This window comes from Varroa jacobsoni, unplaced genomic scaffold, assembly GCF_002532875.2.
Source record: "Varroa jacobsoni isolate VJ856 unplaced genomic scaffold, vjacob_1.0 scaffold_409, whole genome shotgun sequence".
Lineage (NCBI taxonomy): Eukaryota > Metazoa > Arthropoda > Arachnida > Mesostigmata > Varroidae > Varroa > Varroa jacobsoni.
The window spans coordinates 84,709-104,908 of record NW_019213311.1 but is presented as its reverse complement, the minus strand read 5'-3'; the positions used below and the strand labels follow the sequence as shown (position 1 = coordinate 104,908).

Genomic DNA, 20,200 nt, shown 5'->3' with positions numbered 1-20,200 from the left:
CTATTATTAAAACAGGTTAGTACCCATAAGCGCTATACGGAATCGAGATCAGGAACATGCCTATTGAAAATCTTAGCTTCGGGCAAGAACTGCTAAGGAAGACTAAACAGAGTAATATGGTAAAAAAAAAAAGCTTCTATCAGCCTCCATTTTTCGAATTTCACGTGCGGTACTGTTATTGGACAATGTTTCACATGAAGCAAAGTATACCTACGCCCGGTTTAGTGAGCACCATAACAGGAAATGTTGCGGCCAAGCGTCTACAAAAACGCAAAGACAAAGATTTACGAAATTAAAATAGTTATGTTTAGATTTCTTTGATGCAAACTCTCGTACTTCAAACTTGTCTCATTATTATTAATTCTAATTGAGATACGAAACAAGCTTTTTTCGCCTTGTAATTGCAAGTTTATAACTATATTGCAAGTTGATCTATTTGGAACACGTGTTAATTGTGTTTCTTCATCCAGTTACTGCGGTCCAACTTACTGCGGATAACTGCCTATAAAATTGATGGCTTCGATCCATCCAGGCTGAAATAGCCAGTATTTTACTGTTTAATAGCAACTTACCCGCTACGCGAACCCTTCTTGTTCATTTCGAACATGCCTATGTTCTTTTTATACGTACGTATGTCAACGTACGTTCCCTTATTTATACGTGCGTTTTCTGACAGCCTTCGTCAGTGGTGTGAGTGTGTTTGCCTTACGTCGATTATCAGTTAGAGATCCGCTCACCAGCCTGAGCGCTTCCTATACCATCTATGTCTGAATACAAATGAACGAGCTAATAGCGAAACCGCATTCGTTAGATGGCGATCTTCCATGAAAAGACACACGCGCTCCTGTTTTGTTTCTATGGAAGCTATCGTTGCTCGAATATACCGGTTAAAAGAAGAGCTCAATCGCGCAACGTTAACTTTTTTGTAATTGTTGTGCGTGTTCCCTTGCAGCCGCTTTGTCTACACTACTTCATGTATATTGCTTTCGTGTAGCGGAGCCTGGGTGAGCGCCGTCGTTGTCGTCGCAGCCCGTACTCACGCCCATACGCGGTATGTAGAGGAGACTAGCAAACATCTATTTGAAAATGCGTGAACGATCAGATCGCACTGTCTATCTCGTGTGACATTGGTCTTAACGAGAGATGATAATTCGCTGACGGACATAGGGCTGAAACTGAAAGCCAGTCTCGTTGCGATTCGCTATTTCTGTTTAATGCCGCTGGCGTTTCTGTGATGCTGCTGCTACTGCTGATGTTACTGCTGTCTGATTGTTTCTAAAACGGCTGCTGCTGGGTGACTGGCTGAAGTTGATTTAGAAACGAAGTGGGACTACCACGAAGCGACGGAAACGAAGACGCAGTAATGACGCCATGCCTGCCATAACTTTTCTACTACTGATGCCTCAGCAAAATCGGCTTACGCCAACGAACAGTTAAACGGCACGAACGTTTGAATGGAAGTATAACAACCGACTAAGATGGATTTGTTTAAACTTTTTTATGCGATCTTTCGTTTCGTAACTTGCTTAGATTACATCTCGTTGAATCATGTGAGTAGCTGTCGAGCATTTCTACAAAGCGATGCTTGAGACTTCTAGAGAGGTTTCCAGAAAAGTAAAGTAAATGTTCACGTCTCGCGTACATCCGGAATGCATGTTATTGTCGTTCACCCAGCCTATGACTGCTGCCATTAGTTACTGCCTTGTCGTGGTAGATGACTCAGCGATCTCTGCTGAACGCTTGAGCAGGGGCGATGGCGGCAGCGGGCGAAATCTCGCGGGGGCCAGTCCCTCATCATACCGCTTTTTCTCGTTCCTCCGACAGCCAAGCGCTGACACCATTAGACGTAGGGTAATGGCAATAGCGGTGAAGTCATAGAGCCATACTCGTATACGCAATCTACGACTGCTGTCGATGCTGGCGCAGCGCTGGAAACGAGCTACTCTTATCAAGAAACCTGCAGCTACGACGAGCTATACTAGTCAACAGCGTCGGACGAGCGGGCACACACAGACGCGATAAACGAGAACTACTACGTTGAGCCATACAAATCAGATCAACAATACCAGACCTGTGCGCGTCCTCTGAATACGATATACACCTTTATGGCAATATGAGAATGCTATCTGGCGCTTGTCTATAGTCTATAACCGTCATAACTCAAGTTCATGTTTAAGTTACCGCATTACGCGTATTTGCAGTGGATGCTATTACCGCTACCGCGGCCGCTTGTAAACGAGTCATAGAGTTTAGTGTTTTTCTTGACACAAATATTCGGTTCGCCCCAGGCCTACACGTTTGGTATCAGCAGCGTCGAACGCTTATTCACGTATTCTTTCATTTGCTTCAAAGGATTTATTGAGAGGAGAACATTGAATTAAACCAGTTGTGTCACGATCAACATCGACCAAACCAGACGGCTTAATTGTATCTGGTGCTATAAGTGGTTCACATCTGGAGTTCTCTGCCGAGCAACCAGACTTGGTCGGATGTTTCGAATATTCAAGACGTGTATAGTGGTTCGTTATTTATTTGTGCGAGCTCAGTGACGCTACGATCTAAATCGTCTTCTCTGAAGAATAAATACTTACAAATAAAGCGTTTAAAATAGAGTAGGCGTGCGGTGCAGTTTTTGGAGAGTCGTAGACCGGCAGCTGGCCTCAAAGCAAGTTAGCGTCATGGCTGGTACCCATGCCCAGTCTGTCAGCTCCAACCATTCGCATTGACTGGGCCGCTTCTACGATCGCCGTGGCTTTGCGCCAAACCGTCGAAAGTGATCAAAGTGTGGGAAGTGGAGGACACACTGGTGAGGAAGGAGGGAGAGCAAAAATGCCGTACCAGTTGGCGGCAAAGCTGATTACCATTCGAACGACTGTTAGGCCGGAATTGCCTGATCGCGTCAAGGAAGGTGAGCGAGCGGAAGGCCTTAAACCAATATTGTAAATATAAATTTATATCTTATGACACGTGCTTTACTGGGTCGCACTGTAACGTCTGCCTTTAAAATCTCACATTCATCAATTTTTCACGTTTAGTGTCTACAACACTAATACATTACCTCGTTAAATAAATAGGCATATGTGTGGCTTGGTTGGCGTTCAATATAACTTTTTACCTTAACTTCTAAGATTATTTGCGTTCAATAAAAAGCGCGTCACTGCTGTCCACGTACCCTACTTTTTACGTCGGTGGATCATTTTAATGCTTCGTTGTTTTACTTGGTATTGTTCGCTCGTAGAATATTGTGCTTTTTGATTTTTTTACGAACCGATATCGGTTTTACGTCGTAATCAAATGTACTTCTGCAAAAAAAAAGTAGGTGCATGGTCTTCTAAAACGTTAAATACTTCAATCGATACGAGAATTCTATATATATATATACATAAGGACGTAACGTGTCGTATCGCAATGTTATCCGTGAATTGATTTACGTATCTGATGGTTAGCTAATTTAGGCAGACAAAAATCTCATATGCTATTGTAAGCGCCTTCAAGATCAAAAGTGAAAGGGGGAAAGAAGCAGATTTAGAAAGATCTTATTACTTTTTTGTCTCCGGAAATTGCGCGACTTCTACATCTGTTGGACATCGTAGTTGTACGCGAGGTTTTACTATGGCATCGACCCTATTGCATACGAGCCGTTGAAATAACGAATAGTGTACAGATATAAGCAATGAATAGTTTAAACACTCTCATACCTATACTTTGTCAGTTATATCGACATGTTGATGCTTCTTATGCTGTCCATTTAGTATAGGTTGTTACAAGCTTCATAAACATTTTCACTAGAACCTGTAAAGCTCTCAGAAACGTGATGTCTTGGAGAACTAATGTTTGCCATTATAGTGTTATTTATTTGCAAGGTATTTGTGAGTTCGATGTACGAAGAAAGAGTTCAACCGCTAGTTAGAATCAATCTTGAAAGTACTAAGTTAAGTTAGAAACAACATGAACTCGCTAAGAAGACAGAAAATGTGCCAATTAATAAAGGAACTCTCCGAGAACTCCAATCCGATATTCATAACATATATCAGCAATTGGAAAAGATCCTAGACCCCACCCACGGTTGGGTGGGATCTAGGATCGGCGATTGCATCTTTAAAGTGCTCCAGCTGCCGATTTATACTTTATACTTGATATAAGGTTGTGAATTCTAGAAGCCCGTTTCAAAAATTCGAAATGCATTCAGTCTTGTCAACACGAAAATTCGGGGCGGTTCGCAATACCTAAGGCTCATTTAAGGTTATTGCTGCCGGCAAATTCTCGTTTGGAATGATTAGCCGTACATTTTTATTCAGCAAGGTTCTATGCGGTTATATGATACAAAGGAACTACTCCCTCTGCCGTTGTAAACCGATATCCCAATCTCAAAAGTCTAGCCTAGCAATTAACATTTGAGTGAAAACTATTGGCGAAATCTTATAGCGAAAACTTCCATTAGTTAAAACCTTATAAATAAAAAAAAGTTATGGAACAAAATACATCTATATTACTTTTCTTTTAATTTCAATTTATAACAACTTCATTGTTTAGGTTCAAGTAGCATAACACCACCTTAGTCTAAAGCTTGCTACAAATATAATTACAGCATAGTAGTAGATGTTAAATTCAATGACAGATAAGCAACTCTATGAAGTGAATGGTTTTTAGCAACAAAAGCGTACGATACAATCAGACGGACATTTTTATATAAATAATTTTCTTTATTTAAAGAGTATACCCTTCTTGTGAACTAGACAAGCCCAGGGACAATACGATTTGCCAAAGAGATAATATCTTCAGCGAGCTATAGGCAAACATACATCGTCACTAGATACTTGTTATCGAGACTGGCATTTCAAAGTGTCGCTTAAAGATCTAATCCTTAGAAGGACAGAGATCTTCTTTAAGGTTTATGATGGAATATATGTTGTTATTATATAGCAACAGGATATCTATATTCAATACAAACGTACAGGCTCTATCTACTTACATGTATTTTTGCAGTTGACTCTTAACATTATGATTGAATCTTACACGCAGTACACATTACATCAACTTAATATGCGATTGAATTTCCTGAGTAAAGCGCCATATGTCTTGATGATTAATCGTCAACAGTGCAAACTGAAGCGAATAGCTCGTTCTTAGGACCACTATACCCTCTATCTATTCGTTTTTACTCTGCTGTTAATTGCAGCTCACAACGTTTTTTCCCTGCTTATTTTTTAACGAATTTTTCGTCAGTATCCAACATCACTACATTCTATTGCTGCCTTATGCTAGACATTTGTTAAATAATAATAATAACAGTCGACATAAAACTGAGTTTGTATCTACAGTGGTTCCGCATTTCTACGCAATATATGCCAACGTTTGCCTAAATTGCTAGTCGTTTTCCACTGAAATTTCCATTGTATGCGTATTTGGATTTGCCGCGCTTCATGCAAGTAGCGCCTACCTGCCCTTTCCCGCCATTTCGGTTACTACAACCACTACTGCTGCCAATCCCTCCGAGCGCGGCGAACGCCAGTTTCTTTCTCCTTTTTTTCTACACCCTTTCTCCATCTTCCATTCGGAGCGTTTGACAGCGAGTTGCTTCAGTCGGTGTGCCGATCCCTGTGTGTGAGATTTGTATGATTCCGATTGTGCCCTGAGGTGGTGTCTCTCCGGTTGTTTGCTCAACGCATTGTTCGACTTGGTCATTTAGTGTTCTGGTGCCAGGCATTTTGCATCGAATTCTGAATTGGGTTAGGTAGGTACACTTGGGATTCCATGCACAGGTAGTGCGAATTCTGCAGCCGCAAATTTCGAACCATTGATTAGTGGAGTGAGGATCAATGATTATAGCGGCTTGGACCTGTTCACTGTTTACTGCTTTTGCTATTTCGAACAGAATCTTTCAGGACTATCGGAGCTATTCGAAAATAAACATTTCTTTGAGCACGCCAGAATTTTTTAGGAAAACGAACGAAAGTCACTTTGTAGATTTGTATTGTGTAAGTGGTTGTTATGGTTTTCCTTGTACTCAACACGTTTCGTTGCGTACCATGTGTACCTGCCCAATAAATGTCTGCAAAGTAGCGCACCTTCTATGAAAATACGAAGCCTAAGTCTGGCCCAAAAATTAATTTTCATGCATTACTGTTTCTTTTGTCATTGCATTTTGATCGATAGATTACATTCTGTAAGAACGGGAGTCCGCAATTTTAAATTTAAAAATATGCGTCTTTCCCTGATTAGACTTTCGTCTGTTTGCTAAGGAAAACGTTATCTTCTTTACTTAACGAAGTGTCTAATACAAACGAATACATACTATGTCGCTATTATATAATGATACGCTAGCAAGCACAAAGAACATCGAAGTATTGGAAAGCAAGCTTTACCTGACGTAATACAATTAGGGTAGTAATCATTTAATTGGGTAAAATAATAATTTTTTTCTTAGTTCCATTTTCTATCTGTTATACTATGAATTAACGTGTATATGTGGCCTTGAATTTGTCAGGTACAAATGCTTTCGAAATTTAATTTAACTGAAAGTTGAAGTAGACAACATGTAAACAAAGCTTATTAATGAAAATAGAGTTCAACACTGAATACTTAAATTATATGCAAGCGAAAAAATCAATAACTGGTACGTACAATTGCAATTTTGTCGCGTGAAGCACGACATACTGTGACGTAAAGGAATTTTTTAGAGCTGAGTTTTCCATGAACAATACGGATGCATATAACTCCAGAGTTTACACTACCTTGCAATTTGGTATACACTCGTCACACATATTGCTTAACTCCTTGTTCATTCCAGTTTAGGGTGTTTTAGCTTCCTGTTGCATAATGATTTGATTAATTACCAAATACCATAAAACAAGTCTAAAATTCGGTGAAGAAATTCGTTACAACAGATCGGTAATGAAGTATATAATATTATTCTCTACTCTTAAGACTGCATTGACTCTTCATGCAAAACCCTGCTTTATAATTCGCTGTAATCTTTTAAGTTACCATAGCTTGGCGGGACGGGGTTGCAACAACCTCAACGAATAGTAGTACATCTTTGTAAATGATCCTCAGGCTTTTTGTTTTATAGAAAAAGGCATGCATTGTCTAGAAAGTTGCAACATACATTGATTTACGTAGGTCCTTATAATAATTTTTTGAATTTATGAAACTGTAACCTTTCATATAATTCTGTCTGTATACCAATTTTTAATCACCCAGGTTTAATCGCCTCAAACGTATCATTTATTTTGATATTTTGATAAAACCTTGGCTTGTTTCAATCTTCGTTAGATGGCTCCAACAAGCCTCCATGACAGACTAATGGGTAACATACTTGTTTGCTAATCTTAGGGACACATGGTGGTCTGGGTCCGAATCCAGGCATAGACACACTTCATTTCGTACAGCAAGCCAGGCGTGTGATGTAATGACTAATGCCGGTCATAAAACTTGGAACATTTAAGTTGTACTTGCAAAAATTACCATGAGGCGTTTGTCTCAACGAAAGTACTCGTGACAGATTGATTCTAAGTGAATAAAAGTAGACAAGTTAGCTACATCAAGAAAATAAATGGTTTCTTCAAAGCGAGCCACTTAAATTTGTATTCCAGCCGTAACGCAATACATGTGTACCCTTGATACATCAGAGCGAGCTAATCTATATTAATTATAGAGAAATTCTACAATATTACGATTATTGTTTGCATCAGTGATGTGCTGGTTGTTTGACTAACGGTGTGACGGATCAATGATATGTTCGACCTGTTTTGCTGAGCACATGGGTTCCTTTCTCCGAGCCACAGTGTATTTACTAACGGAGTCCAGGTTACATATTTGATGTGGTTAGTTCGAGCGAGGACTTCCGTTGGCCCGATCGATCTCAAGCCCGAAGGTACGGCATTCAACGTCCAGATCGTAACGGAAAGGGTCGTGTGCATAACAGATAGAACGACGCAATTTTTCGAAGCGAAATCGAAGGTTCCACATAAAGTGTTAGAAAACAGCATCCTTGATGGTAGCTTGGATGGCCGCATATTCAATTGAGACTTGTATGTGTAAAGGCAAATAAGGCAGATTTGAGTAGCAATAAATCATGTATAAATTTCTGAAGAACGGTTTTCAAAACACTTCATTCAATTCTAATAAGTTGGTGCTGTTGATTAAGTGCATCTAAAACTGGCTACAAAATTGTATTTCTCTGATGCAATACCCAATTTGTGACCGTCATAAATTAGAAATAAATAAACCGACTTATTGTTAAAATAATTTACTCCTATCTAAATGGCAAACTGTTACACGTCCATCGATTTTTTTAACCAAGTTTTCTTAAAAACTGAAACAAATCATATTTGCTACTGATGACTTAATCGCTTATGTAGCTGTATAGTGGACAACACGTTAAAATCAGCAGGCTGTTAAATCACCCATGCCTATTCTATTTTGAAGGTCGAGAACTATGAATGTATACATATCAACTGAGTATTATGGAAAACAAGGTCCTGGCTTATGCAGTGAATCATAAGCTTTCCAATGTTTAGCTCGGTGATACTGAACCGAATGCGGCTGTCTCCATAACAATTTGACATCGTGTTTATACAAACTTGCTCTGAAGAATTTTCGTGGCGTTTCCAATTAAACTGTTCAATAATAACAAGTTTCTTTAATCTTTCAGTTGATTCAATTACTGCACTTTGTTTTGCCTATTCTGAACGAAGATATGAAAATGTAGTATGTAATATTATGCTTCTGGTTAGCATACCCTGAAGACTGCGGTCTGTCCTTTATTGGTGGCTGGAGCGAAAAGAGAATGTATGGCGGACACTGTTTTTTTCCCCGTAAGGTGCGCAATCCTGTATCCCTTACAGACACGATTTGTGCCCAGAATGAAAGCTTAAATTGATATTGGTGACAACGGGTGCCATTATATATACAACATGGATCGTTGTTGTACATTTAAAATTATTGTGGGCAATAGAAGTGCGCTATTGATAATTCACTTCAACAAAGCGACTAATTTATGACACGTTTTTAACGTGATGTCGTATATAGGCAAATGTGATTAATATTTTTTTACTATTATTCGAATGGAGAATAAAGCATTTATTAGGAGCACCACAGTTTCTTGCTATTTACCCATGTGTGGCGGCTAATAGTAGGACCAATGAAAGCTGTTCACTAGATTCTTTGTTCTAAATTTCACTATTATTTTCTTTTAAGATTTAAGGAAAGAGAAGCGACTGAAAATAGAACAGTTTTCGTAGACGTATTTCTTTGTTACAATTTACGTCTGTTCTTTTGATTTATCTGTTTATGGTCATCTCTGGACAGGGCCACGATTAACCACCGCTTTTTCGTCCTTCGTTTGTTTGTTTTTCGCTCGTTCGTGGTTTGTGCTACGTACAGGTCTTCAACAGACGTTTCAGGAAGCGTCGCCCAACCAGTTCTCGCTGTGCTCCTTTCCAAACGTCATCCAAGCTTTGGAGAGGCGATTTCCGTCTATTTTTCTAGTTCCCCATTTCAGGGAACTTCTCATTGTTCGATTGCAGCACGTCGCTACATGCAACGAAGGTATGAAACACTAAATACCGGTAAAGAAAATACTTGTTAATATCGTTGCCTAGGGGCTACAAATATTGCCGCTTAAAACACTACGGCCACGGAATAAATTGCTGCTCTCCCTTCGCTAATGTCTATAAAGGTTCTTTATCAGCGACGCTTTCGTTATGGCCATAATTTACAAATATTACAGTTATGTGCATCGATGAGCTTTCGTCAGCTTCAGGTCAATAATACTGCGATAAAAAAAAATCGTCGTACTTGTGATTCTAATTATTCTGTTATCTTATAAGGCTTAATAAAGTCATACGAATACTGAGCAATACTGTTTGTGTAGGTTTACCTGGTTGACTTATCATTAAACGTCCCTAATTGTAACGCCTGCAACAAAAGGCAAAAAGCACAGTATTGATTTAGCCTAACTAGGGATGGAAGGCTTGCTGCTTTGTGATTGTGTGTGGTACAATAATTGAGGCAATTATTGATTACTGTAGAAATGAAAAAGAAAGACAGCGCTCATGTTGAGAGGAAATCCTTATCTACATGGTATGTATTTATTTTTATATTTGTGGCGAACCTTAATTTAAGTCACTGACGTGACAAAAAAATCTTAAATAAAAACCCATTAAATAACATCACATATCGCTCAACTTCTGTGAATACTCAAAAATATGACGTAAAAAAAAGAAAATTCTACTTGGAAGTGTTGTTTTCCTTTGTTACTAGAATGAGGATGTATTCCATGGATGATTTTTCAGGTTTGTTGTGTGCTGACGACTTTATTGCGGTGATGACGGAATCTCTTACACACGACACATCCAATTGGGGTGGCATGAAAACACCTATTGGAGGGGGCCTGATTGGCCTCGGCAATTTACCCGATCAAATTACAAGCAAGCTTCTTAAAAGGGGCTTTGATCTCAACGTGATGTTGGTCGGACGGAGCGGTTTGGGGAAAAGTACACTTGTCGATACGCTCTTTAAAGCCAAGGTTGGTAGCTGATGTAGGTTAGAGGTTGACTCACCCAGAAAGAACCCATAGGCTTCCAATTTTAGGAACATTCGCATGCATAAATTGTACATAGATATAGGTGCGCATTGTCCTCGGCTTGACAAGCTTTGAAAACAATTATTTCTGGTATACAATTATATACAATTCAGCCAGATTTAGCCTCCTATTTTGAATTCACCTTAATGATGTACATATTTCGGTTGTGGTTTATGCTAGGTATCGCGTCGTTCATCTCAGAAGAGTACGGAAGGTGAGGGCATTGAAGATCTTCCTCGAACAACGGAAATCCACGCTGTGACCCATGTTCTTGAGGAACAGAACGTGAAAGTGCGTCTTACTGTCACTGACACTCCGGGTTATGGCGATCATCTTAACAACCAAAATTGCTGGGTGAGTATCGGCGCATTCTAGAACTATCAGAGAAGAATCTTAGTTGAAACGGTAAATTGCCAACTAAGCTAACTGTTATCCCCGTTCATTAGTTTCGCATTATTGTTCCCTTAAAAAATTTTTTGGCTGTAAAGACCTATTTAGTCATTATTAGATAAATACAAATATTAGGATTACAATTGAGATAAACGAATAATTTAAATTCGATAGAAGAACTTTGATTGACATGAAGATTAAATATATACAGTATGTGTAACCGAAATATTTGTTTATAACGTTACTGGTACCGAAAACTGGTATCGCTGTTTCACTTTGGCGCGTTTCTAAGCAGCCGAATTTGGCTTTCGTTCTGCTTTTGCAAGAGCGCCTAGTTTCGAATTGTTATACACGTTTTATGCCGAAAAGCAGCTTCTACAATTTATGCGCATTATTTTCGACAGGTGCCAATAATGCAACATATATCGGAACAGTATGAAAGATACCTGATAGAAGAGCGTCAGGTTGTCCGAAAACGAATTATTCCTGACTCACGCATTCATGTGATCCTCTATTTCATCGAGCCTTCCGGTCATCGCCTTTCACAATTAGACATCGAATGTCTCCGAAGACTTACACGCGTCGCGAACGTCATTCCGGTGATAGCCAAAAGCGATACACTTACTTTGGAAGAACGTGTGCAGTTCAAGCACAGCATTACCGAGGATCTAATCAGGAATCAAATTCAGGTAGACTATCAACAATTGAGCAACATATCTTTTAATATCCTGCTAAAAGCCTTACATCAATTATAGAAGAAGGAAAAATTAGACGCGTTACGGTATGCGGCATTTCCGGTAATAAATTTCTTCGTTGATTTCTAAATAATTCACAGGTCTATCTGGGTGATGAGGACGAGGGCGGTGTCATGTGCAAAGACATTGTACCGTTCTGTGTCGTTGGATCAACTACACAACACGAAGTAGGTGGAAAATTTGTGTTTGGAAGGGCGACTCGTTGGGGTGTCATCGAATGTGAGAATAAGGCACATTGCGAATTTACCCAACTAAGAGATCTACTAATTAAGTGAGTCTAACTTTCAATAATGAACTCCTCCTACGGCGCAGATAGTATGATGTGAGTGAAGTTTATAAGATGGTACACGGAAAGATTTTAAGTCTATTATACGAAACGAATTAGACAAGTATGACTGAATTCATAGAGTATTCATTGAGTAAAAAGTGAGGTTTGCAACTGAAGTCAGTTGACTTAACACAGTATTTCGATTTCGTTACTGATTCGCAAAATTTCAATTTACATTAGCTTTTTAGTGGTTTTCTAACATTTAGGACAAGGAAAATGTTGGAGCTGTTTTGCTAATTGTTAGCTTATAATAATCGTGATGTCGTCTGAACAGAAGGAAGTAAAGCCATTTGTGTATCATTTGCTGCATTCTTTCTAACCTAACTCTCTAACTAAATTGATGTTTACTAACATTTGGCCAATGCCCATAACTAATTAAAAAAGCAGATGGCTTCTTCTGTGGTATCGTATGCACCATGACGACACACAATACTGTATGGCCAATTTGATGTATAGCCACCCATTTCGGGTATTCGAGTTTTTTTTTTGTAATGATTAAATTTTACGAATTTAAATAGCCTGCCCAACAAAAAAAAAAATTAGTTTTGAAGACTCTACTTTTTAGGTTTGAAGAAGCTTTGTTATACATTTATATGATTGATTCATGCCGGATAAAGCTCTTTTTACTTAATTATTTCACAATGGATACTAGTAGTTTGTAATTGATTAGTAAGCGTAGTGGCATAAATTGTCTGCATTGCTTAAAACGATTGCATGGCATTGCTTTCTTAAGTAGCGACTCTTGGGTGTTCTGTTTGGCAAAAGAAGCTGTAGTGTATAGTTAAGCATGGCTCAAGGTGATACTTGATCACCATTTGTCTGCGTAGCGGCAAGCAGGCTGAAATAAAACAAGGCGATTTCGTTACGAAACGTGCATAACGGTTTCGTGCAAAGGCTATGCGTTGACGCATGTAATAGGCAGTTAGCAGACGCACTTCGATTTAGGACAAAATGCACTTGATCAGTATCGTTGATGCAAGAGTTAAGTCAAGTGCCTTCGACTTTCTCTTTTATTGTCCTAAGCGTTCTTCGACATTATGTATTACTGATATTGTAAAGACAGTAATAATTTGATCATCTAACCGACAAGCTGAGTAGTAATCCTCTTGTTTACTGGAACAAACTGTAACGAGCATTTTTCACTCACCTTTTACAGTTTGCAAAACGCAATGTTCAGCCTTACAGTATAGATACATACTCTTTTATGAATTAGGCGGTATCAAATATTAACTACAACAGCATCTAAATTGATATTTTTACTTGAATATTTTAGCATTATTCCCTTGTTATTATCTGTATGTTCCTGGTTACCGTTAAAAGCAGCAGCGGCAGCATCGACATTACTGGTACTTCTAGTTTGAACATTTTTGACTTCACGGAGCCTTCTTGTCCTTCTCGTGGATATAGTGTGGTTATCTGGTGCTCGATAGGCCGCGCAGAATAATTGGTACCACTCTTCGTAAAAAGACCGCATGGTTTTACCTACCTTTTAATCTAAAGCCAAAAAAAGAAAAGGTAGACAAATCGTTCGACTATCTGACTCAGTTCTAGCAAAGTACATACTAGCGAGGAAGTTAATGGCCAGTAATCGGTGACTGGCATGATACACTCCGTCGATTTGTGACGATAGACTACTGTGTTATAAGTAGTAACTAATTGTAGTGGAACAGCTTTCCCTTGGGATAGTTCCAGTAACTTAAAACAGTGTAAATTAGAGCAGCATAAATTGGGACTTTGAGGGCAGGCAACGCAGGCGAAGCATCAACAACCGCTTCCTTGCGATTTATGAATTGACATGGAGGCCATTTTCAATTTCTTACTTGATTCCAGTTATTTGCTCTTAATTGTATACAATAAGAGCGGTTTTAGTTATACAAAAACGTACAATTTATAGACCTATCTATAATTTATTTCAGTTGTTTTCTCATGCGTGTTGATACATGAGAACAAATTAAATTTCAGATATACGTTGCTTGCGCACGAGCGAGCTTGCTGGGCTGTGAATTTCATAGTGTTAGTGTAGTTGTTGTTATTATTAAGTTTTTTCATGAAAAAAGGACTTGGTCTCATTTTTGATGTTCGAACACTGTGCTCTCTGTACTTAGAAAAAATGGTTAAATTCTTAACAGTTATCTATATTATTATGCTAATTGCTTAGATAATCTAAATAATAATTATGCTAACAAATGATCTCTGCCGTTTCGATTTTTAGGAGTAACATGGGCGATCTGGTGGAAAAGACACACTTTATCCACTACGAAAACTTCCGCCATCAGAGGCTGAAGAGCGGCGAGCCTGTTCTTAAAATGCACCACAATGGAAATTCCCTCGATCATTGCAATGAGTCCACATTATGAAAAGGACAGATAATAACTGAAGAGAGAGGGCCCTACAACAATTAGACCCAAAAAACAGAGACACAAAAAAGTCATGTGGATCTATTGGTGATTGTCAATTCAAGACATTAGTGTACGAAACGAAAACTAACCGTTGAAAAGACATTCTCATTCCTAAGGACCGCCCAAGCTACGTAGATTCTTCCCAAACCAGGCTAAATCGTAGCCTCTATGCATTGAAGTTACGCGTTCTCAGCGTGCTGACGTACAGAGAATCTGTAGCGGTTACAGAGCTAAACAAAAGTCAAACTAAACTTTAAAAGCGAACTCATCATAATTATTGGCTGATATTAAACAGCGATCTGTAGGAAGACCTACGCGGCAAGTATCACTAAAAGGATGCAGATTCAGCAATTGCAAAAAAGTATAGTAGAATATGATATAACAAGGTCATCTAAACGAGCGTGTAAGTGTAAAATCCTTACATCTTTCAGCTAGTGGACGCAGTCCACTCAAGAAACTGTTTTTCGCGTGAGATGAATACTAGCCATCATCCTTTGTCTGGCTTTAAGCAGTTAGCTATACACGAAGATATGTATTCTGTTCATCCACAGTTTTTACGACTATCATTTTCAAATATTATCCGTCGTGGCTTAGAAGTGAAATTTGCAAATACCTTCAAAAAATAATTACCTCGAGAAACCAATTACGATATAGGAATTTTGTAGATAAAAGCCTATATAACAGCTTCTCCGAGTGAGCAGCAGATATAGCCGTATTAACGCGCACATAGTGAACCGTTTGAGGCGATATCTCTGTTACTGGTGACAGCCGCAGAACGAAAACGATTCCCCGACTGAGGGACGAACACTGCCGATAGTGGGACCCCGATTTTATATAAACCTAAATGAGGCTGAGTTAACATTATAATATTTTTCAATGCAATTTGGTAATCTAGATTAAAGTTTCCGTGGTTTTTCTAAACGGATAGAAATTAATAGACCATAGCTTTGATATACGAAAACTACGTGAATAGTTCTACGTATACGCTCAAATGCTCTGCTAAAAGAGTTCAGTGAATGCTTTGAGAATGTGCCCTATAAGAATGTAACGAGGTAACTGAGAAAACGTTTTGTCGTGGATGTATTATTATCATTATTTCAATGGCGATAGTTATAGTTATTATTTTCATTTGTTTTTGCTGTAACCTTATTTATGCAAGGACTGTTTGAAGGTGTAATTGGCGTTGATGATAGTACAACATGATATGGCAAATGGTTAGGCTATTTAATGGAATCTGATGTTGTTGATGTCAAAAAACTATATTAATTTATGACATTTTTCATTGTTTCGACGCCACAACCCGAATCTGTTTGCCAAAATTAATAACGTCGCACTTAAATTGATTCAAGATTGCCACGCAGTGTTTTGTCACCGTCTTGAATTCCATAAGCGTGCCAGTGTGAACATCCCTCGCTTTTAGTAGGTGCGTTATAAATATGTGCCATTATTTTTAACAATACAACGTTCTGTTGTTTGTTTTTTACGCTATATGAATTGATCTGTGTTTGTGAAGTCTCATTAGATGAGACAGAAAAACAGCAAGCTTTGGATTTTTGTTTAGTGCGTTGTTGACATTAAGAAGTTTAGCATTTTTATGTTTCGCACTGTGACGTCTCTATTTAGCTGCGCATATAAACAAAAGGCAATACATGATGAACACAGAGCTCGTTGTACAAGTAAATATCAGAGAAAACACAAGAGGCCATGCTCATCACGTTCGAAGGAACTGTGCAAACGATCTTTACGCCAGGCATGTTTATTCGATTCAGAAGAATAAATTTACTAAACAGTTTAAGGATATTGAGAGGAAATTTCAGCTATATATGCCACATACCTTTGATAACTAATATATCGTGAGGAAAAATAAAACGCAGCTGTAATGAACATAATGTAATTACAAAAAAAGAAGAAGGAATGATGTGAAAAAATAAATTTATACATACATTTAAGCTAGAATGAGCATCGAAGTTTCTACGATCTCAGCAAAAACGTATGGAAACAATAAATCTAATGCCAGTAAGCAAAATAGCGTGCATATATTTATATATACATATGTTTCTTTTTTTTTACAAGTTGTATTTACAATAAAATTGGTTTCTGTTTGAATTTTTGCATTTTTCTGCAGAGAAATCTATCAATGGTTTCTTTGTTTGACGAAACGTTGTTCACTTCAGAATTTTGTTACTTCCTGCCTAAGCTACTCGCAAAAAAATTTAAAACCTTTCCACTTTAAATTAGCGAGTATCTCTTTAGTAGTAGTCGTGAATGTCGCGATATTCTAAAGTTTTAGCAAAAGGCGCTATATAGAGCATATTATAATCTAGGCTATAAAGCTGTTCAACCTTGCATTTAGTAAAAGCTAAAATTATTCGAATTTCTATTTTAGACTTGAATTATTTTTTTTATATGAGCAAAATAGTAATGTAATGGGGAAGTTCTGTTATTTTTCAGGAAGTATCAGGAGCCAATTTTTTTGTGGAATTGAGGTCCTCTAAAAATTATGCTAGACGCGCATCGTCAATAAATAGCTTTTTGAATCAAGATAACAGTCCCATTTGGTATGCGTTTAAAACTTTTTTTTTATATAATTTTTCTTTGTGGATTTTGGCGTATGAGAATTTTTCTCTGTTTCTTCAGAAGCCGCAGAAAACTGACAGCACAGTGTACGGACGCCTTCGGGAAATCAAAGGAATTTATACTTTCGGTTGAGGTCAGACTAACGCGAAAGCATTAAACAATACGTGGTCTTAACTGACGACGAATTCCGCTTCACTAGTAATCTTTGCAATTAGAAAACTAACTAAATCACTCTAAATTTTGCCTCATAATTTTTAACCATAAAATTTCCTTAGATGGGGTAGTATTTTTGAAAAGTCTAGAGTTAAGTCTAGAGAGAATAGAGTTAGGCATCAGTTAGCTATCGTTGACGAATTATGTTGTGTATATAGTTATATGTATACCATATGAGGATCTTGATACACAGCAAACATAATTTCCTCAGCCTACGTGACAAAATCTGGATTGATTAAACGTACGCCATTGGCGTAGCTATTCCTGTTACTTGACAACGCGTAAAGGGGCCGGGTGGGAAAGGACGAGATTTGAATCTAGTACAAGACAGAGTAAGACTGGGTCAACTTTACAGACGTATGGGCAGTTTCTCACGTTCTCACAACCGGGCTCTTACCGAGCTCGATTTCGACCCGTCAAAGCCCCTCTTTAATTAGTTCCTAATGGTTCCTGCTCACATAATTTTCTGAAGTCGCACGATCAGGGAATTATTTAAGGTTAATTCTCCACAGTAAGTCAGCGACAAACCGTTCTGTCAGTGAATTCTCCGAACAGTGAATTTTGTGTTCATTCAGTATTTTATAGCGGCAATCGACTAGAAAAAGTAATAAATCAAAAACAAACATCAAAGGTTTGCATTTTACCATCTCGCAGATATCACTGCCGGAGAGGGTTGCCTGTCTGAAATGCCTAGATATTTTACTATATATATCATTTAGCTAACTCATCTAGTTTCTCAATGTACGATTGTCCAAAATCTTCAGTAAGTTTGATCAGATCATAGCATATTTTATTATAATTTTAATGTTTGCGCAATGGTATTTTAATTTACTAAAGTGATATATGCCTGAGAATTTGTGACCATATTGTATGCTCATTGTCACTCCAATCGCCTTACGTTATCTTTTGAACATTAAATAAACACGAAATATTTGCTCAGCAAAATCTGTTTGTTTAGAGAGATTTATCTAGACTGATACGAAATTATTAGATGTCAAATTAGACGAACGGCGTCTAGCACCGAAATGTTAAAACTCTGGTGACGTCAAGCGTCTGATAATGCCTCATTTCCTTGTATGAAAAACTGGTCTCAGTTGTTAATTGGGAATGTTCTATACTGTCGATTCTGCCTCTGGACTGATTGATAAATGTTTGCAACGACATGAATAACAGCACCGTGTTCCCGCAAACGGGTGACTCCGGTGATCGTGTCCCAACTGCTGCTGCTGCTTCTTTTTCCACTACTACCGAAAAGATACCCAACTGAGTGTAGTTTTCGTTTGGGACACAAAGGCATCAGTGGTCTCGAACACACATAAAATTGATGTCATAGGTATTTTTGTATCTTGGTAAACACATTCAGCAGTGACATGAACTTATCTATGCACTGTGTAGTAGCGAATGCAGCTATCAAATGATCTGCCTCCATGCGAGATTACGTGAAACTTTACGACCGGGATTGGATTGACGTATGCGGGCTTTAATGAGCGGGTAAATGCTACAAAATCTGCACAAATTCCATAATCTAGAATTTATTGAGACATAAAAGCACTGGGAACCACTTAGAGATTTTGGCACGACCTTTGATCGCGCGCATCCAAGCCTACAATCCTAAAAACTACAGCGTCGAGGTAATTATATCCGGTATGTTTAGTATGTAGCAATTGTGCGTAACGAATGAAGGCTGACAAACGGAATCGTACTTCGCTGCCTGCTAGCACCATCACCTAACCGAAAAAATATCTCCGATAATATCCAATGCAAGCAATTTAGAAAAACGTTGGTCTGCTTTTCAGATCGTATGATCATCGTGTCTCCATTTAGGCCGAGGGGTCTTTGGAAGTTGAGTGCAGGCTGAATGTTTCTTCATTCACATTGATACTCAATTTTAGCATAACTTAAGTAAGTTGATTGTTTCAAGAACGTGTCGTTCGCTAGCAAAACAAGAGAAATAATAAAGAGACCAAAAAATATGACCATCTAACGCCAGTTAGTTAGTTCTTCTGATTGAACGTACAGGCCAGTTATGTGTAGTAATTTTCTTGAAAGAACGAAATGTTTAAGACGAAAGACATATCTTTGAGTCGAGATAAAATGATTGCGAGAAGATTCGTCCACAAGAATTAACCAGTATGTCTATTCACATATAGAATGTACATGTTCCAGCAATATACGGTTGACTAGATTCGGTAAGAAAAAAAGTGACGTTCCTTATAAATAGCTTTACAGACTAAAAGGACGTAAATACAGCACTCGCTAGATTCTACTATATTGTGGTATGATGAAGACCTTAGCGAATTTGCGGCTTATTTAAAGCAGCAACGCAGGATCAATTCTGGATTGTTTTACTGGTGGCCTACCTTGTATGATCAGGAATTTTCTGTTTTTACAGAGTATATGACACTTTGATACGATAAATTGAAAATTGATGAAAGAATCTTTTGAGATTCCCTACATCGTACTGTCGAAAATCTATCAGTTACAAAATGGGTTAAGAAATCGCAGTATTATATAAACAAAAAATCAGTGTGATAGTTTAAACAGTAGCTATTTCAAACTTTTAACAAGTACGCAGTCTTATTATTTATTGAACTCGATTGTAACGTTATTAGTGTAGCATCTAGCTAAGCAATATGCACTAATACAGAGAAGCTAGGAAATATCAAAAAAAAAAATCATGTATTGATATATGTAGGTACTATCACAGGTATCTTATGACAGTGATTATGTACTAGTGCCGCTTGGACATTGCATTAGCTTAGAGTTAAATGTTCCCACTTAGGAACGTTGTCACGCCTGAGAATAAATGGGCACGACTACACATCTGGTTCGGTTGTTGCCATGTCTAAAGCCATTATATAGGAATTTGATAAGTATCACATAAGAGAATCACACCATAGTGTACTGTCGCAAAATCTAAACGAATTACACGACCGTTTTACGGAACCGG

General features: G+C 38.2%; 1 protein-coding gene across 2 annotated transcripts; it reads left to right on the top strand.

Annotated features, from left to right (window-relative positions):
* Nucleotides 1–29: 29 nt before the first annotated feature.
* Nucleotides 30–16,566, top strand: LOC111260197 (neuronal-specific septin-3). Of its 2 annotated transcripts, none has more exons than XM_022832769.2 (7): nt 30–2,908; nt 9,388–9,552; nt 10,299–10,531; nt 10,769–10,942; nt 11,383–11,667; nt 11,814–12,004; nt 14,274–16,566. In XM_022832769.2, the coding sequence occupies exons 1-7, from the start codon at nt 2,692–2,694 to the stop codon at nt 14,416–14,418; spliced, it is 1,410 nt and encodes a 469-aa protein (XP_022688504.1). In that variant the 5' UTR covers nt 30–2,691; the 3' UTR covers nt 14,419–16,566. The 2 variants fall into 2 exon arrangements, with proteins under 2 accessions (XP_022688504.1, XP_022688505.1); XM_022832770.2 differs by having other exon boundaries at nt 11,814–11,900; nt 14,274–14,411.
* The last annotated feature ends 3,634 nt before the right edge of the window (nt 16,567–20,200 follow it).